At 37.5% G+C, this 27,248-nt stretch overlaps 2 protein-coding genes across 9 annotated transcripts in view; both read right to left on the bottom strand.

Moving 5' to 3' along the window:
* The window catches only part of ANKRD26 (ankyrin repeat domain containing 26), a 92,167-nt gene extending 87,632 nt beyond the window's left edge, over positions 1-4,535 (bottom strand). For all 8 annotated transcript variants that reach the window (XM_067701464.1, XM_067701453.1, XM_067701463.1 and 5 more), the window contains exon 1: positions 4,119-4,535. In XM_067701464.1, coding sequence (XP_067557565.1) covers positions 4,119-4,348 — 230 coding nt within the window. In that variant the 5' untranslated portion in view covers positions 4,349-4,535. The remainder of the gene's footprint in view (positions 1-4,118) is intronic.
* Positions 4,536-18,896: 14,361 nt separating this feature from the next.
* The window catches only part of YME1L1 (YME1 like 1 ATPase), a 31,056-nt gene continuing 22,704 nt past the window's right edge, over positions 18,897-27,248 (bottom strand). The window contains exons 12-19 of the mRNA XM_067701475.1: positions 26,666-26,728; positions 25,434-25,546; positions 24,422-24,577; positions 23,270-23,421; positions 22,142-22,268; positions 21,975-22,048; positions 21,243-21,329; positions 18,897-19,798 (exon numbers count right to left, since the gene is read on the bottom strand). Coding sequence (XP_067557576.1) covers positions 19,655-19,798; positions 21,243-21,329; positions 21,975-22,048; positions 22,142-22,268; positions 23,270-23,421; positions 24,422-24,577; positions 25,434-25,546; positions 26,666-26,728 — 916 coding nt within the window. The 3' untranslated portion in view covers positions 18,897-19,654. The remainder of the gene's footprint in view (positions 19,799-21,242; positions 21,330-21,974; positions 22,049-22,141; positions 22,269-23,269; positions 23,422-24,421; positions 24,578-25,433; positions 25,547-26,665; positions 26,729-27,248) is intronic.

The raw sequence follows: 27,248 nt of genomic DNA on the forward strand, positions 1-27,248 counted from the left end.
TTTTTCACCATTGAGAACAATGTTGGCTGTGGGTTTGTCATATATGCCCTTTATTATGTTGAGGTAAGTTCCCTCTATGCCTACTTTCTGGAGAGTTTTTATCATAAACAGGTGTTGAATTTTGTCAAAAGCTTTTTCTGCATCTACTGAGATTATCATATGGTTTTTATTCTTCAGTTTGTTAATATGGTATATCACATTGATTGGTGTATATTGAAGAATCCTTGCATTCCTGTGATAAACCCCACTTGATCATGGTGTACGATCCTTTTAATGTGCTGTTGGATTCTGTTTGCTAGTATTTTTTTGAGAATTTTTGCATCTACGTTCATCAGTGATATTGGTCTGTAGTTTTCTTTTTTTGTTATCTCTTTGTCTAGTTTTGGTATCACAGTGATGGTGGCCTTGTAGAACGAGTTTGGGAGTGTTCCTCCCTCTGCTATATTTTGGAAGAGTTTGAGAAGGACAGGTGTTAGCTCTTCTGTAAATGTTTGATGGAATTCTCCTGTGAAGCCATCTGGTCCTGGTCTTTTGTTTGTTGGAAGATTTTTAAAATTTTTTTTTTAGCAGTACACGGGCCTCTCACTGCTGTGGCCTCTCCCGTTGTGGAGCACAGGCTCCGGACACGCAGGCTTAGTGGCCATGGCTCACGGGCCTAGCTGCTCTGAGGCACGTGGGATCTTCCCGTGTCCCCTGCATCGGCAGGTGGACTCTCAACCACTGCGCCACCAGGGAAGCCCTGTTGGAAAATTTTTAATCACAGTTTCAATTTCAGTGCTTGTGATTGGTCTGCTTATATTTTCTATTTCTTCTTGGTTCAGTCTTGGAAGGTTGTGCTTTTCTAAGAATTTGTCCATTTCTTCCAGGTTGTCCATTTTATTGGCATATAGTTGCTTGTAGTAATCTCTCATGAATCTTTGTATTTCTGATGTCAGTTGTTACTTTGGAGAGTTCGATATTTTTAAAGAAAACTTTTGGGAAGTAAAGCAATACTTATGCAATAGTAATAATCATTTACATTTGTATTTTTGATTTTTTATTTTCATAAGAACACAACTAAAACTCTATAAACTTTTGCAATAGTAATAATCACCACTTAGATTTACTATTTTTTATTTTCATAAGACTGCAATAAAGTAAAATGATTAATCTATAATCATTTACATATTATAGGTAATAAAGTTACACAAAATCAAAAACTTGTATATAGCGAAATATATACCTAGTAAAATCTACAGGCATGGATAAAAAGATTCCCTTTACTTCTGAAGAGGTTAAAAGTTGTCAGAAGATATCAATCCTTGAAAAACTTCCAAAAAAAATAGAAAGTGAGGAATTATTTTTATTTGTACAAGATTCATATTCCTGCTCTCTCCCAGAATTATTTCACTAATACTAAACATTTACTAGAATTTTTGTACATGTTCACTGTAGAAATCACAGATTTTTTTTTTTTTTTTTTTTTTTGCAGTACGCGGGCCTCTCACTGCTGTGGCCTCTCCCGTTGCGGAGCACAGGCGCCGGACGCGCAGGCCCAGCGGCCACGGCTCACGGGCCCAGCTGTTCCGTGGCATGTGTGATCCTCCCGGGCCGGGGCACAAACCCGCATCCCGTGCATAGGCAGGTGGACTCTCAACCACTGCGCCACCAGGGAAGCCCCACAGATTTTTTTAAAAGGAAAAGAAAGCTTCACTTATAAGTGTGCAGAAATAACAAATTTTATCATATTTTTGTACATATTTTTGCCTAAGATAAGACCATAGTCTTCTTGTGTTTATATATAAGGAAACTGATTTTTTTTCCTCAATGTTCTACCAAAGTACATCTCTGCAGGTCAACACACATCTGTTATCTATGCCACCTTCAATGGTCACATATTACTCCATACCAGATACACTGTAATTTATTTTTAAAATCTTTGAGTTTGTCTTAATACATTGCTATTTTAAGCAGTGTTGAGAACAACAAATTGTATGTTACCTATCTCTAATTTATCTCTAATTATTTACCTCTTATTTGTATAAAGAGAATTGATGTGTAAAGGGAATATACATTTTTTAAATGTGGTACTTATCACCAAATTGCCTATTTGAAAAGTCAAAAGCAACTTAGACTTTAAACAGCAGTATAAGCACCACTGTTCTTCATCTTCACAAACTTTGTGAAGGGAAAATGTTTTTCATTCCTCTTTAACTTAAATTCCTTTTATTACCAGAAATGCTAAATTTTTTTTCCTATATCCATTGGTCACTTATGGATATGCAAAAAAGTACTTTGCTCAATTTCAAATTAGAGGTTTTTTCCCCTTACTGATTTCAAAGAATTCTCTGTAAAATGAAGATATGTTTTCTTGCCTGATACAAATATGTTGATATATTTTAAAAGCTCTTTGTCTTTTATTTTGTTAATCTTCTTTTCTGATCTACAGAGGGTTTTAATTTTTTTATGTTGTTAAATCAACCTCCAGAATTCTTGCTTTTGAAGTCATTCTTAGGAAGGTCTTTGTCAGCACAAAAAATGTATAAATAGGAATTTTGTTTTCTTCTAGTCGTTTTCTCACTTTGAATATTTAAAATTTTTGATATGTACTCCATCTGAAACTTATTTTTGTGAGATAAAAATCTAGTTACTTTTCTCTAAATAGTTAGCAGTTTACTTCTCCACCATTTACAAACAATTTATTTTTTCCTTCTAATATGAAATGTCATCAGTTCAAGTTCTAAAGTCTTACATATATTTGGGTGTTTGGACATTTTCTATTCTGTTCCATTCACTTATCTGTCTTTTCAGTTGTTAGTAAACGAATAATTTGTGGGAACTTACAGCACATTTTGATATCTAGAAGGGCAAATCTTTGTCTACTACATAAAACTTTTAATTTCATCACAACAAATAAAGAAAGCATGGGAAACTCAAAAAATTTTAAACCACCATATGCTTATTTGGTTTAAATATGGGAAGACCATATTTTAAGAAAATGAGTCTTCCTATTCAAGGACACAGCCATCTTCCCACTTCAAAGCTGTCTTCTAAGGTCCTTCAGTAGAGAACATATATACATAGGTGTACACTGATATAAAACGGATACTGCAGGCTTCCCTGGTGGCACAGAGGTTAAGAATCCGCCTGCCAATGCAGGGGACACAGGTTTGGGCCCTGGTCGGGGAAGATCCCACATACTGTGGAGCAACTAAGCCCGTGTGCCACAACTACTGAGGCTGCGTTCTAGAGCCCGCAAACCACAACTACTGAGCCCACATGCCACAACTACTGAAGCCCATGCACCTAGAGCCCGTGCTCCACAACAACAGAAGCCACCCCAATGAGAAGCCCACGCACTGCAACGAAGAGTAGCTCCCCACTCGCTGCAACTAGAGAAAGCCCACGTGCAGCAGTGAAGACCCAACACAGCCAAAAATAAATAAATTAAAATAAATAAATTTTTAAAAAAAGAATCCGCCTTCTAATGCAGGGGACACGGGTTCGAGCCCTGGTCCAGGAAGATCCCACATGCTGCAGAGCAACTAAGCCCATGGGCCACAACTACTGAGCCTGCGCTCTAGAGCCGGCAAGCCACAACTACCTAGCCCATGTTCCACATCTACCTAGCCCACCTTCCACAACTAACTGAGCTCGCGCGCCTAGAGCCCGTGCTCCACAATAAGAGAAGCCATCACAATGAGAAGCCCGCGCACGGCAATGAAGACCCAACACAGCAATAAATAAATTAATTTTTTTTAAAAAAGATACTGGATTGTATCTGAAGAATTTTTAGTCCAGAAGTTTATCTGTCATGAGACAGATCATTTTCCTCATTATGCACTTCTCTGTAACATATAACATTACGGTATAAAAATGTGTACATTAAAAATAAGATACTGTTCATGTTTAATTTCGTTTCTGTGGTTACTGACATTCAGTCAAATGACTTTAAAACTGTCAGTAAAGTGCTCTATAAGGGGAATCATGAGCGGGTCCGAAACCAGCTAAGGCTTTTGCTGCCTATAAAGTCTGCGGGGCGCGGGATCCCACGTGGGTGTCCACGAGCCTCGGAGGGGAAACTGACAGCAGGGACCCCACCCAGGCCCGCCCCGCCTCCTCCCGCCCGCCCCAGTTACCTGTTCATCTTGTCCCTGTCGTTCAAGCCATTCTTCCCAAGCAACAGAATCTGCTGCACTTTGGCTACGTTGCCCACGCTGGCAGCTTTGTGGATCTTCCCGAGATCCTTGTCTCGGATGTGGTACTCGGGCCGGGAGTTGATTCGATTACCGCTCTCTCTCCGCGAGCTGGTGAAGGAGCCGAAGGGCGACTCGCCCTTCTTACTTCCGAAGCCAAAAATCTTCTTCATTGCAGAGCCTACAGGCTTCAGACACACCTCACCTCCCCCTCGGCTTCTCACAGTCTCCCGAGCCTAACACTAGCGGTACAGATAAGCCAACGCGGTCTGGCCACAACATCCCAGCTGGGAAACTCCGCGGTTTCTCATGTTTCAGCCCAGACTAACCCTAGCTAAGCGATACAGCTAAACGTAGTGCGCGTGCGCGCCTTGTAAGAAGGCGTCACTGCGCTTGCGCACAGAGGCCCGGAGACCAGGAGTACCCAGTGCGCATGTGCGAGACCCAAGCGTCTGAAATCTCTGCGATTCTTTGTGGGCCGCGCTGGGTTCTTTTCCAACGTTGGTGCGAGCTGGCTGAGCGTTTCCGGACATTTGCAAATGTTAGAATCTCCCGTGAGAAAGTCGTCTTCGCATGCGACTGGGGCTAGAGTGGCGGGGAGCTTCAGGATGCTGAAGGCCACGTCCCCCAGAGAGCTCCTCTAAAAATACTCTCTAAATCTCCTTATCCCTCAGTTTATTCCTTTCCACATCCCTCTGGGCCCCAGGCTTTCTCCATGGAATTTAACAGATGTAACTACAGAAAGCTGTTTTCATGGTTCCAGAGACCGTGGCAACAGATGTCATCAAGTGCAAACTTAAGGAGAAACCAACGCAGGTTTTCCAGATGAAATGAAGACGCGTTTCCGCATGCCTCCTGACGCTCCCCTGTGGCCCAGCGTTCCGTCTGCACATTTTCTTCACTTATATTTTAGTTTTTGCTTTTATTTTCCCCTAATTAAATCTTTAATCAATTCAAGATTTATTTTGGAGCATGGTGTAACATTTGAGAACTTTTAAAAAATGATTATCCACTTGTCCCGAACAATCCATCTTTCCTCACCTAGTTTACCCCTTAATCTTACATTTAATTCTCGGATGTTTTTTCTGTTTCTGGGTTTTCCATTCTGGTCTGCTTCTTCTAGCGTCAGTAGTGTATAAAATATAAATACCTATTACAGGTCCAAGGTTCCCCTCCTTATTCTTCCTTTTCAGTATTCTCTTGGAAATGTTTACCTCTACATTATTTGAGATGAACTTTTAATCACTATGCCAAGCCAAAGAGAGTTCTTTGTGAGATTTTGATTGTAATTAGGTTAAGAGAATTTTAACTGAGAATCAGTCTCTCGTATCAGTGTATCCAGGTACATGTTATGTCTCAATTTGTCTTATTTTATGTCCTTCATTAGCCTTTGGTAGCTTTTTTCATTATGTAAATCCTGTACACTTCTTGATATATCTGTACCTGGGCTTTTTTTGGTAATGGTATATTATTCTTTCATTATAATTTGTAAATGATTGTTGTTTGATATCTGTGTATTCTTTTGACAACCAGAGTGAAGAACTTTTTTAAGCTATAATTTTGTAACAGGAGAAAGAGTTGATAGTTTCTGGCAGTACTTAAGGAAGGCACAAACTGGTTGGTATAAATTGAAGAATATTGAAGAATAGTATGCAGATGAAAAAAAATCAAGTAGAATGCAAACAAGATACTGTTTTTATTGAAGTATAAGATCGTTGCTACAAATTTAAAAAATCAATATAGCTAAATTTCCCTAAAATTCTACTAGCCAAATTTTTCAGCAATTAGCTAACTAATAGGGACATCTAACTTTTGTTTTCTCTTAATAGTCTCTTTGCTCCTTTGCTTTATCCACCCAAATCTGTTTCCCACTCCTAAATCTAATCATCATAGTGACCTTGTGGAATCTTATCATCTCCATTTTTATGAATCCTCTTATGCTTTCTACTTGTCCCATATTCTCTAAAATTTCCCAAACTTTAAATAATCTTTTCCCTTGCTTCCATCTTTCTCTATCTGTAATTTGTGTTTCCATCTTTATTCCATTTCTTAGGAATAAAGCAAAATAGGTTGACTCCATACTCCATACTGGTAGAAACAGGCGACTGTATACAGAAACTCCTTTTAATGTAGTACTTGATCCAGTAATTATACAATTACTGTAATTATACAGTTACAATACAATTAAACCAAACCTGGTATTGTGGGTGAAACAGACAGAAGCAGAAGCAGGCTCACAACAACAGTTAATACAAAACCAGCTATCCCCAAACTCAGCAGGTTTCTATTACATTTGTTAATGATTTGAAGATCAAAATCATGTTAATGATTTTAAGAATTTTTATTAACCAAATTAAAAAGTAACAGATACCACCATTGCACAAGATGCACCAGCAAAATTTGAAAGTTTGGCAGCCATATTTTACAGCAAGACAAATGCACAGGTATTAATTTAGGTACTTATTCTTCAGAGGCAATTTAATGCCATTTTGTGCTTTGTAGGTTGAATGATTTGACAACAAATTGTTTGGAATTAGTGACTCAGAAGTCAGGTGTCCAGACCTTCAGCAGAAATTGCTGCTGGGGGAACTCCCTGGAGGTCCAGAGGTTAGGACTCCTCGCTTCCACTGCAGCAAGCACGAGTTCCATCCCTGGTTGGGGAATGCAGCACAGCCAAAAAAAAAAAGAAAGAAAGAAAGCAATTGCACCGAAAAACTCTGGAAGGAGGCAGGGTCCCTGTTGAAGTGATAGCTGGTTCCAGACAGTGTCTTCACCGGTGAAAGAGCAATGAACAAAAACAAAAAACATTTCTTAGGTCTATCCAGCTTAGCTGGACCAAATGGTTTTGGTGTGTGTGACTGGTTTCAACTCTGACCACCCACAATTTTCTTCCTATAATAGCCCAACCAGAAAATTATCTTTTGTCCTCTATTTGTCTCTGCAGTACTCCCCAGGGTGACCTATGAGACCAGTAAAGGCTCCCTATGGTGACATCTGAGGAAGACTCTGACACTTGCTGATGCAGCCTGGAATGAGGGTCAAAGACATTACCAGGCTGTAGGGAGATAAGAACCACACACCAGGACTCCAGGTAGGTTGTCAAGATTTGGTTGATTCTAGTGTTTCTGTATAGACCAGAGATACTCAAGGAGTATATGCTAGGCCAACTCTGAACTTCTGTATGTCCTTTGTCAAATGCTACCTGGATCCCCAAGCACTTGAAAACTAAGATTCCCAGATTTCTTTGCAAACAGATGCCCTCTAGAAAGTTGTTGCTTAGGGACTTCCCTGGTGGTCCAGGGGTTAAGATTTCACACTCCCAGTGCCAGGGGCCCAGGTTCGATCCCTGGTCAGGGAACTAGATGCCACATGCTGCAACTAAAAGAGCCCAAGTGCTGCCAGCTAAGACCTGGCACAGCCAAATAAATAAATAAAAAAATTTTTTTTAAAGTAAAGTTGTTGCTTAGAGCTCCCATGCTTATCTAAGACTCAAATAATGCCCTGGTGGTTTCCTGCATATTTATTTAATAGATATGCTAATGGAATTAATAATGTCAGAGTAATACCTGTTTTATGATGAAAAAATCCATGATCCATGTTATGGATGCCTGAACAAATTCAGGTGGGTCCAGTGAAATTACAAGGGTCCTTCATACGTGGAAGGAGGAGGCAGAAGTGTCAGAATTATGTGAGAAAGACTCGACAGGTCATTGCTGGCTTTGAAGATGGAAGGAGCCACAAGCCAAGGAATACAGGTGGCCTCTACAAGTCAGAAAAGACAAGAAAACTAATTGTCCTCTAGACCCTCCAGAAAGGAATGCAGCCTTGATTTTAGCTCAGTGAGAATCATTTCAGACCTCTGACCTCCAGAACTATACTATAAATATGTGTGGTTTTAAGCCACAAAATTTGTGGTAATATGTTAAGTGGCCATAGAAAATTATGGAGAGAGGGAGCTAGGAAGAATGGAAGAAGTGGAGGTAGAGGGAAACAAAGAGGATTGGGTAGAGAGAGTCTAAAACTGCAGCACAGTTATAACAACATTTCTGGCCAGGCCAAAGGGGAATCCTGGAGCCAAAGTCATATGAAAAATAAATCCCACATCTTCCAGGAATGGGCCTGTATTTTACCCCTATTGTGGGTATAATGGCTGGGAGCAGTCGTGGGAAGCATGGGCATAGGACAGACACAGACGTGGATCCAGAAGGACAGCTGCTGGGGCTGTCAGTCTACTATGTGTCCCAAGTAGGTTCCCCACTTTGCCCAGGACTGGGGCATTCTTGGGACACAGGACTATCAGTGATAAAACCAAGACAGTCCTGGGAAAACTGGCATGGTTGGTTACCCTGTCCCTAGCACTGGAGACCTGATCTGAGCATTTTCATACTCAACATACCCCTCATCTCTGTGGCCCCCTTAGAATAATTTCTGCTTATCATGGCAGTTTATAGCTGGAAAAGATTTTCACCCTCTTCCTACCTTCGCTACCTAGCCAGAGTAGACACCATCTGTGACTCCTGAGATTCCGTAGTCAGACTGGGGTGTTTGTAACTTTTCTTTGTAACTCTCAAACATTGAAACTCGTTAGGAATGCAAGTTAAAATTTTAGCTGTTTTACTTCCATACTTCTCCCCCATAGAATCCAGACTATCCCCTGTGTCCCTGACCCCCCAGCATTGTGAGGATATAGAGCATCAGTTGGCAACGTGCCTACTTTAGCCCTTCCGAGGGTCTTTGCTTCCTATGAGAAGGCACTGAGCTTATTTTCTCTTATTCTTATTATCATTCTCTTATTGGTACTGAGCTTATTTTCTCATGACTACAGTCAGCCAGCAATGCACTTCCATCTACAAGAAAAACTGGTCGGCATCTCTACTTCATAAAGTCTTAAGCCGTTTTTCGCTTGAGTCTGTGGCAAACATAGGACCTCTTAGTTTTATAAGGAGTTGGTACCAAGAAAGGTGTTATGGCCATCCCCTTTGTGGCCAAACTTTTTTCACTGGAAACAAATTAGGTGCCTCAGTCACCAACCTGGGACCCAAGTGGGTTCTAAGAGGGGAAGGAGGTAGGGCATAAAGCTTAACATCACCCCTCAGAACCCTGCACGTGGGGGACCCAGTGTTAGGAGAATGAGGCATAGCTACATCCACTCTCACTACTAAGGTCTTCCTTCTTTCATATTTATTTTCTTATTTATATTTTCTAACTTTTCAGCAATAAACATATGTTGCTTTTGCACAGACATATAGTGATTTGTTTCTAGTTAAAATAAAATAGCTTTAAATATGTTTAAAGAAAGATAAATTTTTTCTGTTAGATTATAAAATATATAATTAGTAAATATAAAAATATAATTATTAAATACTAGCCTACAGAAGAGTAAGCATATTACTGGAAAACAGTAGGAGGTGAGAACTTATTAACGTAAGAGAAACTATACAAATCAATGAGAATGATATAGATTATTAATAAATGGTTTGGGCAAAATCAATTAGTGATAAGCAGTTAACTACATATCTCAACATATACACCAAAAGAAACTCCAGGTTAGTAAAAATGTTTAGTCTTTTTAATGAAACCATTAAATATTTTAGAAGAAAATATGGATGAGTGGTATTATTTATAAGTTTTTGAAGATTTTCCAAACAAAAACAATGGAAGTGTCAAAAGAAAATATCAGTACATTTGGCCACATAAAATTTGTGACCAAAAAATTTAGTTTAGGGCATTCCCTGGTGGTCCAGTGGTTAGGACTTGGCGCTTTTGCTGCCAGGGCCGGTGCAGCCACACACACACACACACACACACACACACACTCAGTATAAATGCAAATACAGATAAGGCATTAACATGCATAATTAATAAAACATTCTTTCTTTGTTTACAATCAAGGAACTAAATTTTTTAAAAAGCTTTTTTGATGTGGACCATTTTTAAAGTCTTCACTGAATTTGTTACAATACTGCTTGTTTTATGTTTTGGTTATTTTGGCTGTGAGGCATGAAGGATCTTAGCTCCCCAACCAGGGATCAAACCCACACCCGCTGCATTGGAAGGCGAAGTCTTAACCATTGCACTGCACGGGAAGTCCCCTAAATTTTTTTTTTTTAATGATCAAAGGATACAATCAGTTCACAAATTAACTAAGGGTACCAGAAGCTTTCTACTCTTACTTGATATGGATAGGGGTTCAACCTTCATCATCTTGCCTCAAGACAACATTTGTTCATCAAATGCTGATAATTCTGTGGTAATTTAATCCACCGAGATCTTGATATTCTCACTACCTTACAGGACATCAAATTTACCCATTATGTGGATGACTTCATGCTGATGGTATTAGGTGCATAGGAAATAGGAGATAGTTTAAAAGTTCTGGTAAAAATTTATTTTCCCACTGTTATGATTTATGTTAACCCTCTTAAAAAAAATCAGCATTATCCATTTAAAGAAATATTTCCCCCAGAGTTAAGCACAAATCCTAAACATCACCTTGGCATCACAAGTAATTTACAAAATATAATGCTAACCATATAATCAGTTCTAACAGTGACCAACAGCAGCTTTGGTGGATAAATGAAATTTGTGATTCGGGGTACCAAGAAGCATAGTAACAGTTCACTTTTAGAAAAGGTGTATTTAAAAAAAAAAAGAAAAGGTGTATTTTTTATAAAACCCAACCAAGAGAGACATTCTTTTTACCATATATGTACTCCTTTAACAACTCTTTCTTCAAATTTTATATGAGAGGATTTGAGGAGATCTTATGACACTAAGAAGAAGCATGAACTTAAGAATCTTAAAATCTAACAAGGATGAAGCAGCATACAGAAAGCGGAACCAGGGTACAAGTATGCACTTGCCCTCCTATCAACTTCCCAAACAGGAAGAAAAAAAATCACATTAAGTTTTGATAAATTTTGAAGTCAGTTTTCTTTGTGCTGTAACAGTATAAAACATTATCTTTCAGCAAAATTAAAAATAAAAAATTATGAACCTTTTGGCCTAGCAGAGTTAATGCTGACAAGATGCTTCTACTTGGTGGTAGCTATGCTCCCTCCACCAGGAAACATTGTGCATCAGGCTTTGCATAGTTTTTTTAAATTAATTAATTAATTTAGGCTGCGTTGGGTCTTCCTTGCTGCATGTGGGATTTCTCTAGTTGTGGCGAGCAGGGGCTACTCTTCGTTGCGGTGCATGGGCTTCTCACTGCGGTGGCTTCTCTTGTTGCAGAGCACGGGCTCTAGGAGTGTGGGCTTCAGTACTTGTGGCACATGGGCTCAGCAGTTGTGGCTCACAGGCTCTAGAGTGCAGGCTCAGCAGTTGTGGCACACGGGCTTAGTTGCTCCGAGGCATTTGGGATCTTCCAGGACCAGGGATCGAACCCGTGTCCCCTGCACTGGCAGCAGATTCTCAACCACTGCGCTATCAGGGAAGCCCCAGGCTTTGCACAGTTTGATTCACAAATTTCTTATAATCATTCAGTCATTTGATATTTTGGTTATAGTTGATTTGGGTTTCTTTTTAGATAACGATGCTTATTTCCGAATAATATAAACACAGTCTCTCTTTTGTTCTTCCTGGAAATCCTTTAGCAACCATCTTCTCCAATCCTCCATATTTTGTCTCTTCTTTCTCCGTCTTCTTGCACCTCTGTCTCTTTCATCACCTAGTTCAGAACTTCCAGGAGAGTTATACAGACATTCCTAACATCTCAAGTTTACCAACAACTGGTCTTTAACATGCCTCAGGACTGTGAATGGAGGCAACTGGTTGATCAAAGATAAAACACATCTTGTATGAAATCAATCCAGAATACTTAAGGAATTTCACATGCTGCAGATCTTAAAGTTATCTTTTTATCCAGTTAACAGATCCTTCTGTGTAAAAGATACTGTTAGCCTGGCATTCAGTCCTACCTTGCACATTTTATCTTCCAAAAAAGAAGGCAGATTTTCCTCAGGAAGACATTCCATCTTCTTTATTGTTATATTCACTGCGATATTTTCAAAGATGAAAAAACCACTTACTACTCACATCCTCTATGGCATTATTTAACGTCTATGGAGAATCTGACCCATCTGTTCTAGTGCTCTGCCTGATGGGGGAATTAGGATCAATCTACTGAATGCCTATTATTCTTTCACTCACTGAAAATTTATTAGCTGTCTACCTATAAAGCACTCCATTTAGTCTTAGAGATACAAGTGTTCAAGATTTCTTCCTAGAACTCAACACCAGGTGGGAAAAGGCAGACACAGAAACAATAAATTAGAGAACAGCTTTTTCTTTCTTCTTCTTCTTTTTCTTTTGGCCGCGCCATGTGGCATGCAGGATCTTAATTCCCAGACCAGGGTTTGAACCTGTGCCCTGTGCATTGGGAGTGCAGAGTCCTAACCACTGGACCACCAGGGAAGTCCCCAAGAACAGCTTCTTATGAACATACAAATCAAATGCTATGGAGAAAAACAGTTGGACATGTAGCCTAAATGGAAAAGGGCTGTAGAGAAAGACTAAGAAGTCATCAGCATACAGATGATACAAAAATATAGAGAGAAGCTAAAAGGACCAAGGATATATATATAACCTTAGAGTTTACCAACATAAAATGGAGAGCAAACAATAAGATCCCACAAAATAATTCCTGAATTTTAACATAAGCATAAAAATGTTATCAATAAAGGGGGAAATAAGAGCTGTAATCAACTAAAAGCAGTTTCTCTTGTCCCCATTTAAACAATAAATAGATCATTCTACTAAATCCCTAGATTAGCTATTTCAATATTAAAAATATTAAACTGATAATGATTATGGAAATATAACATGACTAAATTGCATAGGAATTTTAAGGGGAAAGAATACTGAACCATAATATAGTACAATAAAATATCATATAAGGGGGAGGAAAAAATAAAATGATATAAAAAATACCAAGACATTTATGTTGCTTCCATGATGTTTCGGATATTGCAAATAGTGCTGCTATGAACACCGGGATGCATGTGTCTTTTTGATAAATGTCCACTGACAGGTGAATGGATAAAGAAGATGTAGTATACATATACAATGGAATATTACTCAGCCATAAAAAAGAATGAAATAATGCCATTTGCAGCAACATGGATGGACCTAGAGATTATTAAGTGAAGTCAAGTCAGAGAAAGACATCATGATATCACTTATATGTGGAATCTAAAAAAAAATGATACAAATAAACTTATTTTATTTACGAAGCAGAAATAGACTCACAAACATAGAAAACAAATTTATGGTTACCAAAGGGGATAGCAGGGGGATGGTGGTGGGAGATAAATTAGGAGTTTGGGATTAACATATACATACTACTATATATAAAACAGATAAACAAGGACCTACTGTATAGCACAGGGAACTATACTCAATATCTTGTAATAACCTATAATGGAAAGGAATCTGGAAAAGAATATATATAGATATATATATGTATAACTGAATCACTTTGCTGTACACTTGAAATACAACACTGTAAATTAACTATACGTCAATAAAAATTTTAAAAAATACTAAGACATTAGAAGCTTTGTTAAAATAGTTACTCACACACATACCCCATACATGATTATGATGGAAATTACACAAATATTTCAATTTTGAAAAATCTTATGAATAGAATTATATCACCCAGAAAAATGTTCAAACAAAAATCTGTTAATATATGTAACCACTATTTTTGACTCATGGGATATAATTAGAAGGCAACTTCATCTCCCACTACCCTTTTAAATATTCAGAGGTTCTTCTCCCAACCCAGGTTGAAAACCCTTACTCTCAAGTAATAAGTCCAGAGTTGCTTTAACTCACAAAGCACTGAAAAACAATGTCCAGCCCCGCATAACTGCTCACAAAGCACTGAAAAACAATGTCCAGCCCTGCATAACTATACGGAACTATAAAAATGCCAAGTCAGAGTTAATCAGCTAGGCCATGCTACAGGCAGACCACCTGCAGTAGGGGTGGAAAGCAGGCATGGTCCCCTTCCTTCAGCTGGCTAATTAGGGTTTCCCATGCTGCCAGGTTCAAAACTGCAGGAGGCGGTAGAGTTCTTATGTGAGATGGTTTTGAGCAGTCTGGATCTGGCAATTGTTTTAGAGCTGACTCTTTCTCTCAGGGGCATTTCTGTGCCCACAGCTGTTCTCACCTGTAACTCCCTTGACCTAAGTGAATGTAATTTATTCTTTCTTCTTAGTTCTTAAGGAATCCAGAGCCCCACTTTGGACTGTCCTGTTCTGAGGCCTGTTCACACCTCTAAGTGGCCCTTTTGTGTGGTATCCAACGTGGATCCACCACCATGGCTCACTTTCTCTCCTTCACGCTTGACTAACATCTGGTCCTCGATAAGCACTCAAACAGTCTTTGTCAAAGCAAATGCTGAGAGTGCAGAACAGTCTCAACACATAGCAGTTCTTCTCCTGTCCTGAGCCAAAGTAACCTACCAGTTCCTTCAGATTCCAGGTTCCCTGGGTATGAGTTACATACCTGCTCCCAGAACTGCAGGAGATTAGATTCATATCAAGTTCCCCAAACTAGGTTTTACAACCTCTCTCCCTCTCACCCTCTCTCTTTGGCAGCTCTGTAATTTCTTTTTTCATGAAATACATTCTCAAATTCATAACAGATTAGCTATCCATTATATTCCCATATGAAGCATTGATACATAACTAAATTAAGTTTCTGTTTTAAAAGGTGGGGAGGGGTGTGTGTCGGGGAATCACATTCTTGCCCAAAAGGATAGGGATTCATGTGACAGAATGGGGGCAGGGGAGAATCTGCATAGAAATAAAATCCTCAGTTCAAATGTATCAACTCTCCAAATTTTATGTCCACGACTAGGTGTTATTTTTTCAATTCAAAGATCAAGTCTACATTCCAACATATTTTATTAAAATATTACATACTTACATTAAGAAAAATGCTTATAACTAGCCAGATTGTAGTAACTCAGTATTTACTTTAAAATGAATATGAACGAAGAATATCTAAAAATAAAACATTTATCAATTTCCACAAGTAATCTATTTAATAGGTATAGGTTACTTGTAAAACTCTGGCATTGTGGTAGCTTTCAATGGACAGCTTTAAAAAGTTTACAAGCCCTCTCAAAGTCCATTCTTATTAAACTGATTTGGTTGAAATGTGACTCAGAATAAGCTGGGGAAATATACTTTTGGCATGATGAGGGGAGGAGGTTGACAAATCATCTCCATTATTTTTTTTAACATCTTTATTGGGGTATAATTGCTTTACAATGGTGTGTTTCTGCTTTATAACAAAGTGAATCAGTTATACATATACATATGTTCCCATATCTCTTCCCTCTCCATTTTTTAAAAAGCAGCTATAAATTTGGATAAACTGTTTAATAAAACAGCCATTTCAGCACTCTGGAAATTAACTGAAGATCTGCAACACACTAAGAAGTGCTTATTCATGAAACCCAGTTAGGGAAATAACCTGTGAGCCTGTGGGATTACTGTGCTGCCACATCCTGGGCCAGGTCTACGGGTGCAGTAGTTCAACCAGGGCAACAGCAGACCCAGGGAACAAGGCTTGTTGTCACTGCCAGAGGGGACTCATTTGATATGATGCATTGTAAGTTAACCTGGGAGCTCAGTGGTAAGCAAACAAGGCTCAGTGAGGTTGTAGTCCTGTTTGGGGCAAACAACAGAGTAGCTAGGGATTTCACCGGAAGTTCTAGGAGGTAAGACAGCCATCTGGGTTTGATAAGCACTCTATATACTCCAGATGTACAGGCATGCAAAGCGGAAACTGAAGCTGGTTCAGGCCACCCACATACCCATGGTTGCCAAAGCCTGCACATATGCACAAGGGAGAAGCAAAAAAGCCCAACAGAAAGCACAGACCAGAACAGACTTGAAAATGACCTGAACACTGAATGTACTTGCCAGCCCACACAGATCCACTGGCAGAGTGGAGGCCTGACTGATGGGGTTTGAACACAACCTCTGTCCAATCTTTGGCTATAACCTAAGCTATGCAATCCAGCAGCAATGCTTAGGAAGCAAGATTTATTATTTTAAAAAATGAGTAGAGACATTGGTGACTGCACACTGCTGTGGAGACAGATTTCACAAATTTACTGGTGGCAAGTTACTAAATAAAACAAGAACAACCCTCTGGGGAAAAATTCAGAATTAGTAATTGCTACATTATCTGAAATTCAACAAGATTACAAAGCAAAGAAAGAAGAAAGTGTACCCTTACTGAGGAAGAAAAGCATTCAATAGGAACTGAGTATCTCCAGATGTTAGAATGAGCAAAGACTTAAAAGCAGCTATTATGAACATGTTCAAAGAACTAATGGAATTCATGTTTAAAAAATTAATGAGAGCTATGATGAAAATGATGCAATGTATGAAGAATCTCAGTAAAGAGATACAAGGTATATGAAAGAACCAGATAGAAACTTGGAGCTGAAGAATATAATATATGAAATGAAAAATTCAGTTGAAAGAAGAAGAAAGAATCAGTGAACTTGAAGCTGAATCAACAGAAAGTATTCAATCTGAAGAGGAGAGGGAGAAAAGCAATGAAAAAAATGAACAAAGCCTCAGAAACCAGATCAACATATGTGAAAGGAGAATCCCAGAAGAAGAGAGAAAGGGCAAATAAATATATTTGAAGAAATAATTGCCAAAAACGTCTCAAATCTGATGAAAAACATTAATCTACAGATCCAAGAAGTTCAACGAATCCCAAGTAGGAAAAACTCAAGGATGTCCACATTTATAAACATCATAGTCAAACTGTTAAAAGACAAGGCTAAGAAAAAATTCTTGAAAGCAGCAAGTGAAAAACAACCTATCGGAAAAGGAGACCAAAATTACCATTAACAGCTGTCTTTTCACCAAAAATAATGGAAGTCAGAGGCTGTGGGACGACACATTCAAAGTGATTAAAGAATAAACTGTTGGACTTCCCTGGTGGTGCAGTGGTTGAGAGTCTGCCTGCCGATGCAGGGGACACAGGTTCGTGCCCCGGTCCGGGAAGATCCCACATGCTGCGGAGTGGCTAGGCCTGTGAGCCATGGCTACTGAGCCTGCGTGTCCGGAGCCTGTGCTCCGCAACAGGAGAGGCCACAACAGTGAGAGGCCCATGTACCGCGAAAAAAAAAGAAAAGAATAAACTGTTAATCATGGATTCTATATCCAGCAAAAATATTCTTAAAAAACAAAGGCAAAATAAAGACATCCCCAGATAAAGACAGAGGATTTAAGATTACATAAACCAGTAGTTAATCATTGTATTAAGTTGTTGTAACACGTACAGATGTAACATGACAACAATAGCACAAAGGAAAGAAAAGGAGATATACTGGAACAAATTTGCTACATTTTGACAGAATTAAACTTGTATTAGTTTGAAGGAGCCTGTGATTAAGAGTGATAAATGCATACTGTCATCCCTAGAGCAACTGCTAAGACATAACTCACAATAGGAGGAACAGGGAATTTCCTGTTAGTCCAGTGGTTAGGACTCCGTTCTCCCACTGCCAAGGGCCCGGGTTCAATTCCTGTTGGGGAACTAAGATCCCACAAGCCATGCTGTGCAGCCAAAAAAAAAGAAGAGGAACACAGGGATCTCTTTAGATATGAGAAAAACAGAAAACAAATGCAAATGGCAGATGTAAAAGCAACTACATAAATACATAAACTACATAAATATTAAATATGAATGAACTAAACATCCTACTCAAACAACAGAGAGTTTCAGACTGGATTAAAAAAAAAACAAGATCCATATGATCAAGGACTTGTCTTTAGAATATATGATCTCTTACAACACAGAAGACAACAACCCAAAGAGGGAAGGGAGGATTTCAACAGACATTTCTCCAAAGACGATATACAAATGACCAAAAGCCTAGCAGAGGATGTTCAAAATCACTAGTCCTAGGGAAATGTAAAATTAAATCCACAATGAGATTCTACTTCATACCCACTAGATTGGCTCTGTCAAAAAGACAAGACTATAAGAAACACTGTACAACATATGGAGAAACGGGAACCTTCATACACTGGTAGTTGGAACATAAAATTATATAGTTACTTTCAAAACAGTTCATCAGGTTCTTAAAAAGTTAAACAGAAACTCGCCACATCACACAGCAATTTCTAGAAGTCTACCAAGACAAATGAAAACGTGTGTCCACGCAAAGACATGTATACTCATATATATATAAACACAGAGAGAAGCGGAGGGAAGGAGGGAGGGAGGGAAGAGAGGAGAAAGGGAGAAAGGAAGCAGGGGCAATAAAGAATGGGCAAATGAAAATAACTGGTATATCTGAATCAAGGGTATATGGGAATTCCTTGTATTATTCTGGTAATGTTTCTCTAAGTTTGAAAGTACATCAAAATTTTAAATTACCCAAATAAAAGGGCAAGAATATCATGTAGCAAGCTCCCTCTACCAACCTCAACGAAGACCATATACAGCTTAAAAGTTACTAGAAAACTGTAGGTAATTTTAATAAAATCACTTCAAGAATATAATATGGTTGTAAAACCAATACAATGTGCTCTAAAATAATTTTTCTACTGAGTTAAATAAAGTCATCTGTAAATTCTGTAACACATTCATATTCACAAAATCTGACTGAAAAATAAACACAACTTTCCATTTCTAACACAGCATAATTCAAAAGTTCACTCTGAACGGGACTGGGTTTTTGGTTTTATTTTGGTTTTAATGCAAAGCATAATTACATAGTTATTCATAATTTGAGGTGTGTTACTTGTTTATTTAACAAAATACTGCTGCTCTGAAATAAACTTCATTTTCAGAGTGAGAGTAATGTTAAAAAAAAAAAAGACCATGAAAATGCAAGCTGCATTTTAAAAAGCTTATAATAATCATTTAAATTCCAATTGTATCTGTAGGTTCACATTTCTCTACTCTTAGATTTTTAAAAAAACACTTTATATATGGTCAATCTAGATCATAATTAAGTGCATCTTAATGAAGTTTCCCCTGATGTATGTAGAAATATGATTTACCAATAGCCAAATAGCATCATTTCTTTATCAAAGATAAGTGGTACTATCTAGAAATAAAGACAATCCTTCAAGAATTTTATTTTCCTAAGTAAAAATACTTCCCAAGAGCTAAAGGCACAATTTCTATTCACATCTAGCACTGTAACCAACCATAAAATCATTACTTATTTTCAACTTAATAACTGATTGACATTTCTCAAACAAGCTGTTTTCAATCCTGATAGTTCTTTATTTTCTTTAATAAATTGCTATTTGCAGTAGGTGTCCATCATGAGAATAATCAAAATTAGATAAATGTGACAAAAGACTGACAAAGTGTTTCACACCCTTGAGTGATACCAAGAATGGGAGAAAAGTGTTGCAAAATACTACTGCAGTGCTACTTATGGTCTTGCAATAAAACCAACAATGCATCAAGAGCTATCATCTCACATCCAATTTCTTCCCCTCAAGAACAATCTGAATCTCTTTGGCATCCAAAGTCTCATAGGTCAATAAAGCTTCTGCTAGATTCTTGTGCTCTTTTGCATGAGTCTTCAAGATATGTTTTGCTCGCTCATACGAATCCTGAAATACAAAGCAGATATGTAAGAGGCAGAAACCTTAGGAGAAGCAAAAACCCTAAATGAGATAAAAAGCCTTTATGTACCCTAAAAAACTATAAAATCTATTGACTTCTATTTATGAAAGATAAAAGCATTTAAAAGCTTGGTTCCCTAAAGATAACTCTTTCATACTTTCAAATGTTATATTTTTAACCTCAAAATCTATCATAGAGATAACTGAGGACTACTTAAACAAAAAGCTACTTAAGAAATAAAAGTATACATTGTACTCATCTGCTTTCTAAATAAGGTCTGTGAACACAGATATCTATTTCTCTTTTCAAAATACGTGCTAAAAGGAAAGGGAGTTTGCTCCTTTTGCCTCTTGAGATTTCACCAATTTACTCAATCTAGAATGGCCAGAAAAGATATAATTTCCATTCTTTTACTTGGTAAAACACTTACCTCTCAATACTGTAATACAGTATCATTAAAGGTGATCCCTGACTTCCATACATTTTTTTTTTTTTTGCAACCCACCTTGACTTAAATCCTTCAACTCTCTTTCCAAAGGTGAGTCTGAATTAAGTTTATCAGCTTATGAATAATGGCAGTAATAACAGTTCATTTTTGGCAGTGTCATATTTGCCTGTACAATGTTTATGCCAATATTTTACTAGTGAATTATATTTTTGTCCTTATAAAATTGGGTGGAAAATGTAAAAATGAATTTACCAACACCAAGAAACACAGGTCATATAAGCACAATACAATTACTAGACATTTTGAACATAACCATGTCCAAGTAAAATAATCAAATTAAAGAAAATACATAAAATATTAGAAATATATCAGCTAAAGTAGAACTGAATATTTAAATCACAATGTAAATTGTTCTGGGCTTCCCTAGTGGCACAGTGGTTAAGAATCCGCCAGCCAATGCAGGGGACGTGGGTTCAATCCCTGGTCCAGGAAGGTCCCACATGCCACGGAGCAACTAAGCCCACGCGCCACAACCATTGAAGCCCCGCACCACAGCCACTGAAGCCCGCGCCCTAGAGCCTGTGCTCAGCAACAAGAGAAGCCACCGCAATGAAGAGCAGCCCCTGCTCGCTGCAACTAGAGAAAGCCCAAGTGCAGCAACAAAGACCCAACGCAGCCAAAAATAAAATAAATAAATTTATTAAAAAAATATATATATACATACATACATACATATATACATATACATATACATATACATATATATATATATATATATATAGTTCTTAACCTATGGCCAGAATAAAATAAAGATCCAGTCTATGATCAGGGGTTCCAGTCTATGACATATTTAATCACGGCAGCAACAGTGCACCTATTAACTTTATAAAACAGAGGAACTTTAGGTTTTTTGCAAGCACCCAAATATTTAGGCACATTTTGACTAAATAGATAAATAAACATTAAAAAAAAAAGATCATTACCCTCAGAAGGATTCTGATTTCCTGTTCAATAGCAGATTGAGTTTCTGGACTCAGTTTCCCTGTATCACTGTAGGTCATAACTCCAAGCTAAAATCAATGAGAAGAAAGAAATCCAACAGAAAAACCTCCAACACTAATGTATGTAACAGAGGAAGTACTATCCTATACATAAGAAAATAAATATCATGGGGGCAAGGAAAAAATACAATATAAAAATGCCCTTGAGGGCAAAAAAACTTCATTATTCTTCTGCAAGTATAATACTAAAAAGTGTGAGCAAGAGAGAAAATGTTAAATCCTAAGTATTGTTCTGAGTACCATCTTAGAAAACCTTAGCAGCTATTCTGTCCAGAAATCCACACTTCACAGAGTACTGGAAATGCTTTATGGAGCCACAGTGATAATGTAGGAACGTGAAGTATGTGGAAAGGGCAAAGTAAGCAAGCTCAACAAGTAGGTCTTCGATGTCATATGAATAAGAAAAGCTAAAGAATTTATATTATCATTTGGTTAATTCATGAAGTAATAACTCTTACTGTTTGAGCAGCTAGAATGGAAAGAGTATGTTACATTTCTCAGAAAATGACATTTAGTTTAGAGTAAGCTTTGTTAAATCCATCTGGAATGAGATAGGGGAAAATCTATCAACTTATAATGAGAGCCCTATCTCACAAAGAGACACTTGGCACATCAACATTTGATACATGAGGAAGGATTAAAATTAGCCATTACCTTTTCACTCATTCCAAATTTGGTGACCATCTGCTTTGCTATTTTGGTTGCATTATCAAAATCACTGGAAGCACCTAAAATTTTAAAATATACATAATACTCAAGTTAAAAAAAAATCTTTAAACCAACAAACACAATTTGAACCAAAGCTATTCTTTACAGCCAACCTGTTGTAATATGATCAGCTCCAAATATAAGTTCCTCTGCCACTCTTCCTCCCATACTGACATCCATCTGAGCAAGAAGCTGAGCTCTAGTTTCGTTCCATCGATCATTCTCAGGCAACAGGGACACCTAGACAATTGAAAAACAAAGAAAAAATTCAGACACAGTTTTGAAACACTTACATTAATTAACCTGAATTATCATTTGTCTCCCATGACCTTACTTAATACCATGATGCTGAAAGCTCAGCGGCATTTAATAGAGATGGTCATGGTGATTGATGACCAAACCAGCTATGTACAAAATGAGGAAAGCAAAAGTGCAGTTTATAAATAATAAGTAGTTGATGATGCAATACAACTGTTTGTCCCTCGTTGCACAAAAATGTTTAAAACGTCTATAGGGACGTCCCTGGTGGTGCAGTGGTTAAGAATTTGCCTGCCAATGCAGGGGACATGGTTCGAGCCCGGGTCTGGGAAGATCCCACGTGCCACAGAGCAACTCAGCCTGTGCGCCACAACTACTGGGCCCGCGCTCTAGAGCCTGCAAGCCACAATCACTGAGCCCATGTACCACAACTACTGAAGCCCGCGCGCCTAGAGCCTGTGCTCTGCAACAAGAGAAGCCACTGCAATGAGAAGCCCACGCACTGCAATGAAGAGCAGCCCCCTCTCGCTTCAACGAGAGAAAGCCTGCATGCAGCAAAGAAGACCCATCGCAGCCAAAAATAAAATTAAATAAATAAATAAAAAATCTATAATTAGATATGAAAATGAAACTTCTACTCAATGAGAAAAAACTTAGAAAAACTATTGAACCAGTCACTATGATACATAATTTCTTTTGAGGGGAAAAGAACAACTACATATTTAAGAATTATATTTTGCTGTCATTCCTGAATTACATTTCATAATGTAAATATATTATCTGAAATATTAAGGATATCCTTTATTAGCAGATAAATTTCACAAGTATGTCTGATTTCAAGACAGTTGAAGAAGTTAAAGAAGAAAGTATCAACACACCTAGGAAGTAGCTGAATTTTCTTTTGAAATGTTTTCATCAGCAATTTCCTATATAAGCTCCTGGGGAGCACTATCTGAAAGAAAAGAAAAACTAAAGGTACTCACATGTCCAAGTGTTGGCCCTCGTGGCATGATTGTAGCTTTGTTGATAGGCATAGCATCTTTAGTGTAGTATGCAATAATAGCATGACCAGATTCATGATACGCTGTGATCGTTTTGTTTTTGTTATCAATTTCCACACTTCTACGCTCAGGCCCTAAGAATAAAAATTTACTTAAGTAAAATACTCCATTAGGAAGGTATATTTAAATGAATGAAGCTCCTTTGCCTCAAAGTCATTCTTAGAGTAATATGATTTAATGTCATTAATAAATATTTTAAAAGTGTGAAAGTTTAAAAAATGAGTTGACTCCACTCTACAACACATGTAAACCATAATTTGTCAACTGAAAACCAAACTGTAAAAACTATCATCTTAATCCTTATATCAAAAGGAAAAGCTTAATTCTATTTCTAGAAAATAAACTTCTAATTTAACAGGAATATCATAACTAACCTGTTTTGAAGGCAATTCAAGATTTAAAATAAAAATTAAATACTGAAAAACAGTAAAATTAACTATTCTTTTATCAGCAATATCGGACAAGAGGAAAGACATGGGCACTCATGCCCCGCAAAGAGTGTAATATAAGTTATAATATATTTGTTCTGTAAGAGGCCAAACTGTGTTGCTCTGTTAGAGTATGTATTTGCATGTTTCTATACCTTTATTTTTTATAAACTTTCTCTCAAAATTAAGAGTTTTTTTCTCGGACTTCCCTGGTGGCACAGTGGTTAAGAATCCACCTGCCAATGCAGGGGACATGGGTTCGTGCTCTGGTCCAGGAAGACTCCACATGCCGCGGAGCAACTAAGCCCGTGTGCCACAGCTACTGAGCCTGAGTTCTAGAGCCCGTGAGCCACAACTACTGAAGCCCACACTCCTAGAGCCCATGTTCCACAAGAAGAGAAGCCACCGCAATGAGAAGCCTGTGCACCGCAATGAAGAGTAGCCCCCGCTCGCCGCAACTAGAGAAAGCCCGCGCGCAGCAACAAAGACCCAATGCAGCCAATAAATAAATAAATAAATAAATAAAGAGTGAAATACCACCAAACCAAAAATTACCAAGTGGCAATTTAAAAAAAAAGAATTTTTCCTCTAACATAATGAACAGTATAAGATAGGGAAAAAAAAAGAAGAAAAAAAGAAAACCTACCCATTAGGATTTTATCTTTGGAAAACTCTAGTTCCTTCATCGTAACCATTTCTTTTCCATCAACAGCTGCCTTTAAAGCAGCTTGGTTCACAAGATTCTCCAACTCTGCTCCAGAAAAGCCAACAGTACCTCGAGCTATGATTTCTGGATCAACAGCTATATGCAGACAGGACACAATATTAAAATTTCAGAAGAGCTAATAAAAAGCTCTTCATAAAGAACTCACATTGCAAAAGAAAGAAGATAGCCATCATGAACTGTAATTTTACAAAAGCTTACTTCACTAAATTCTAAGGGGAAAAAGCCAAAACTGCTATTAAACACACCATTAAAATTGTCATTGGGACAAATGACAAAAGTTCTTACATTTAAATAACTTTGTGATAAACAAAGAAAGGTAGAGTTGCCAGATAACGACTTACAAACCTTTAATTATGGCCTAACCACAAACTGAAAAAGCACATTCATAGACAACGTTTTGTTTTCAGAATTTCATCTTGGAATAACTTTGGACATAATAGCCCCCCTTATTATCGGAAACATATTTGGTTTTATGAATTGATTCAGATATCTTTGAAAATACTGCAGCTTAATAGCTGCTTTTATTACTCAGGTGGTTCTATAATATTTCCATGTGTTTTGTTTTATAGTTTGCTTCCCCTCTTTTGGCCCCGAAGTGACTATATCATAAGGTACTATGCTCATAATATACAGGTGCTTTTTATATTATTTTATATTTTACATTCATCTAAAGAAACATTTATACATAGATTCATCAAGTATTATCTAAGTACTCAAAGAAAACTTTGTTTAGAATCGGGATTCAAAATGACAGAATCTCTGGATACACATTAATTGAGAAATGGACTTTATGGACAAACAAGAGGAGAGAAAAATAGACATTTAAAGGGATTTGTCTTTTAAGACATCCTGAGTAAGGACCACAAACAGGGTGGATTGATATATTACCATTTTATGGAGATAATGTCTGTATCATCGAATTAAGACTTACACTGATCAAACTTTATTTTATTGAGATACCACTTCAAGATTTCTGTTCGACCTTTTACATCTGGCCTGGGAACTGTAACCTGCATGTCAAAACGACCAGGACGTATTAAGGCGCTAAAGGGAGAATACAAAAAGAAAATAGAAATTAATAAGCTGACTGTGCTGAAGGTCAAGTTAAACAGGACTGACATCCTAAAGAGAAGATGGAAAGACAATGGCAACGAATATTTATTTTGAACATAAATATTCAGATTAGTTCCTTATAAAACGTGGCTCAAATAACAGTTTCAATAACCGGAAGGCAGAACAAAGGTTCATATAGATAAATGTGTGCATCTAGATAGCATACAACCCGTCAGAGACAAAGACATGCAAGTCAGCCAGTCAAGGAACAAATAATTCTACAGCAATCTATTATGAGCGCTACACATCCATCTTACTGCTATTAAGTACAAAATGTTAAACTAGAGTCTTAGGCAAGAACTAACTATTAGATCAAATGAAAGTATGAATAACTTCTATATAATAAAACCAATAAAAATTTTAAACTATAGTAAATTTTATTCTAAAAATCCTCTCCACCCCCCACCCAAAAGCTTTGTGATGTTTAAGTTGTGAGAAGACTCTTTTAGCAGCTTTACTGAGATACAATTTTCATATCATAGAATTTGAAGTCGAAAACCCAGTGTAGTTTTCTTTCTAACATCATTATTGGAGTATAAATTTGCTTTACAATGGTGTGTTAGTTTCTGCTGTGTAACAAATTGAATCAGCTATACATATATCCCCATATCCCTCCCTCTTGCGCCTCCCTCCCACCCTCCCTATCCCACCCCTCTAGGTGGTCACAAAGCACCAAGCTGATCTCCCTGTGCTGTGCCGCTGCTGACCACTAGCTATCTATTTTACGTTTGGTAGTGTAACCCAGTGGTTTTTAATATATTCAGAGTTGCCCAACCATCACCACAATCTAATTTTAGAGAATTTTTACGCCCTCCCCCTCTCCTCCAGCTGAAAGAAACCCCAAATCTACTGGCAGTTATTCCCCATTTTCCCTAACCTCTGGCAACCACTAAATTACTTTCTGTTGCTATGGATCTGCTTATTCTAGACATTTCATATAAAAGCAATCATATAATATGTGATGTTTTGTGATGGGTTTCCTTCACTTAGCACAATGTTTTTAAAGTTCATCACTATTCTAGAATATATGACAAAAATTTTAATACTTACTTATCTAATGCCTCTGGGAAGTTCGTGGCTCCTATGATGATAACTCCTTCGTTGGGTTTAAAACTATTAAAAAAAAAAAGGACCTTTTCATTGAAAATTAAAACAGCACACATGTAGAAATGTTCTATGCAAAACTGTTTATCATTAATCTTACTGACAGCAAAGAAAAGGGATTGATCTTTTTAAAGCCCAAAATGATAAGGCATCTCTAATTGTTTTTTAAAATGCCAGTGCACTTCAATAAAAGTGTTAATAATAAATCACCAAATCATCTGTGGTTACATACCTTCATAATAATTTTTCTAGTTAGGAAGAGATGACCTGACACAAAAAGCTTGAGTCCCTGACTAATTTTTGAAAAATTATTTTCAACTTTATCAATTCAAATTATTTGCTCCTAGACTTCCAGAATGTCTTATATGACTTTAAGAAACATTTTTTTGATCTACAGCAACACTCAAAGCTAGTCACAAACAGTGCAGGGATAAGGGTATTCTCTCTTTACATCTCCAAAGAGACTACTACTTTCAGCTGGAATCACTGCTTTCCTGTCATGCTACAGTAAATGAAAAATCTATTTCTT

The sequence above is a fragment of the Pseudorca crassidens genome, chromosome 1 (genome assembly GCF_039906515.1).
Source record: "Pseudorca crassidens isolate mPseCra1 chromosome 1, mPseCra1.hap1, whole genome shotgun sequence".
Classification (NCBI taxonomy): Eukaryota; Metazoa; Chordata; class Mammalia; order Artiodactyla; family Delphinidae; genus Pseudorca; species Pseudorca crassidens.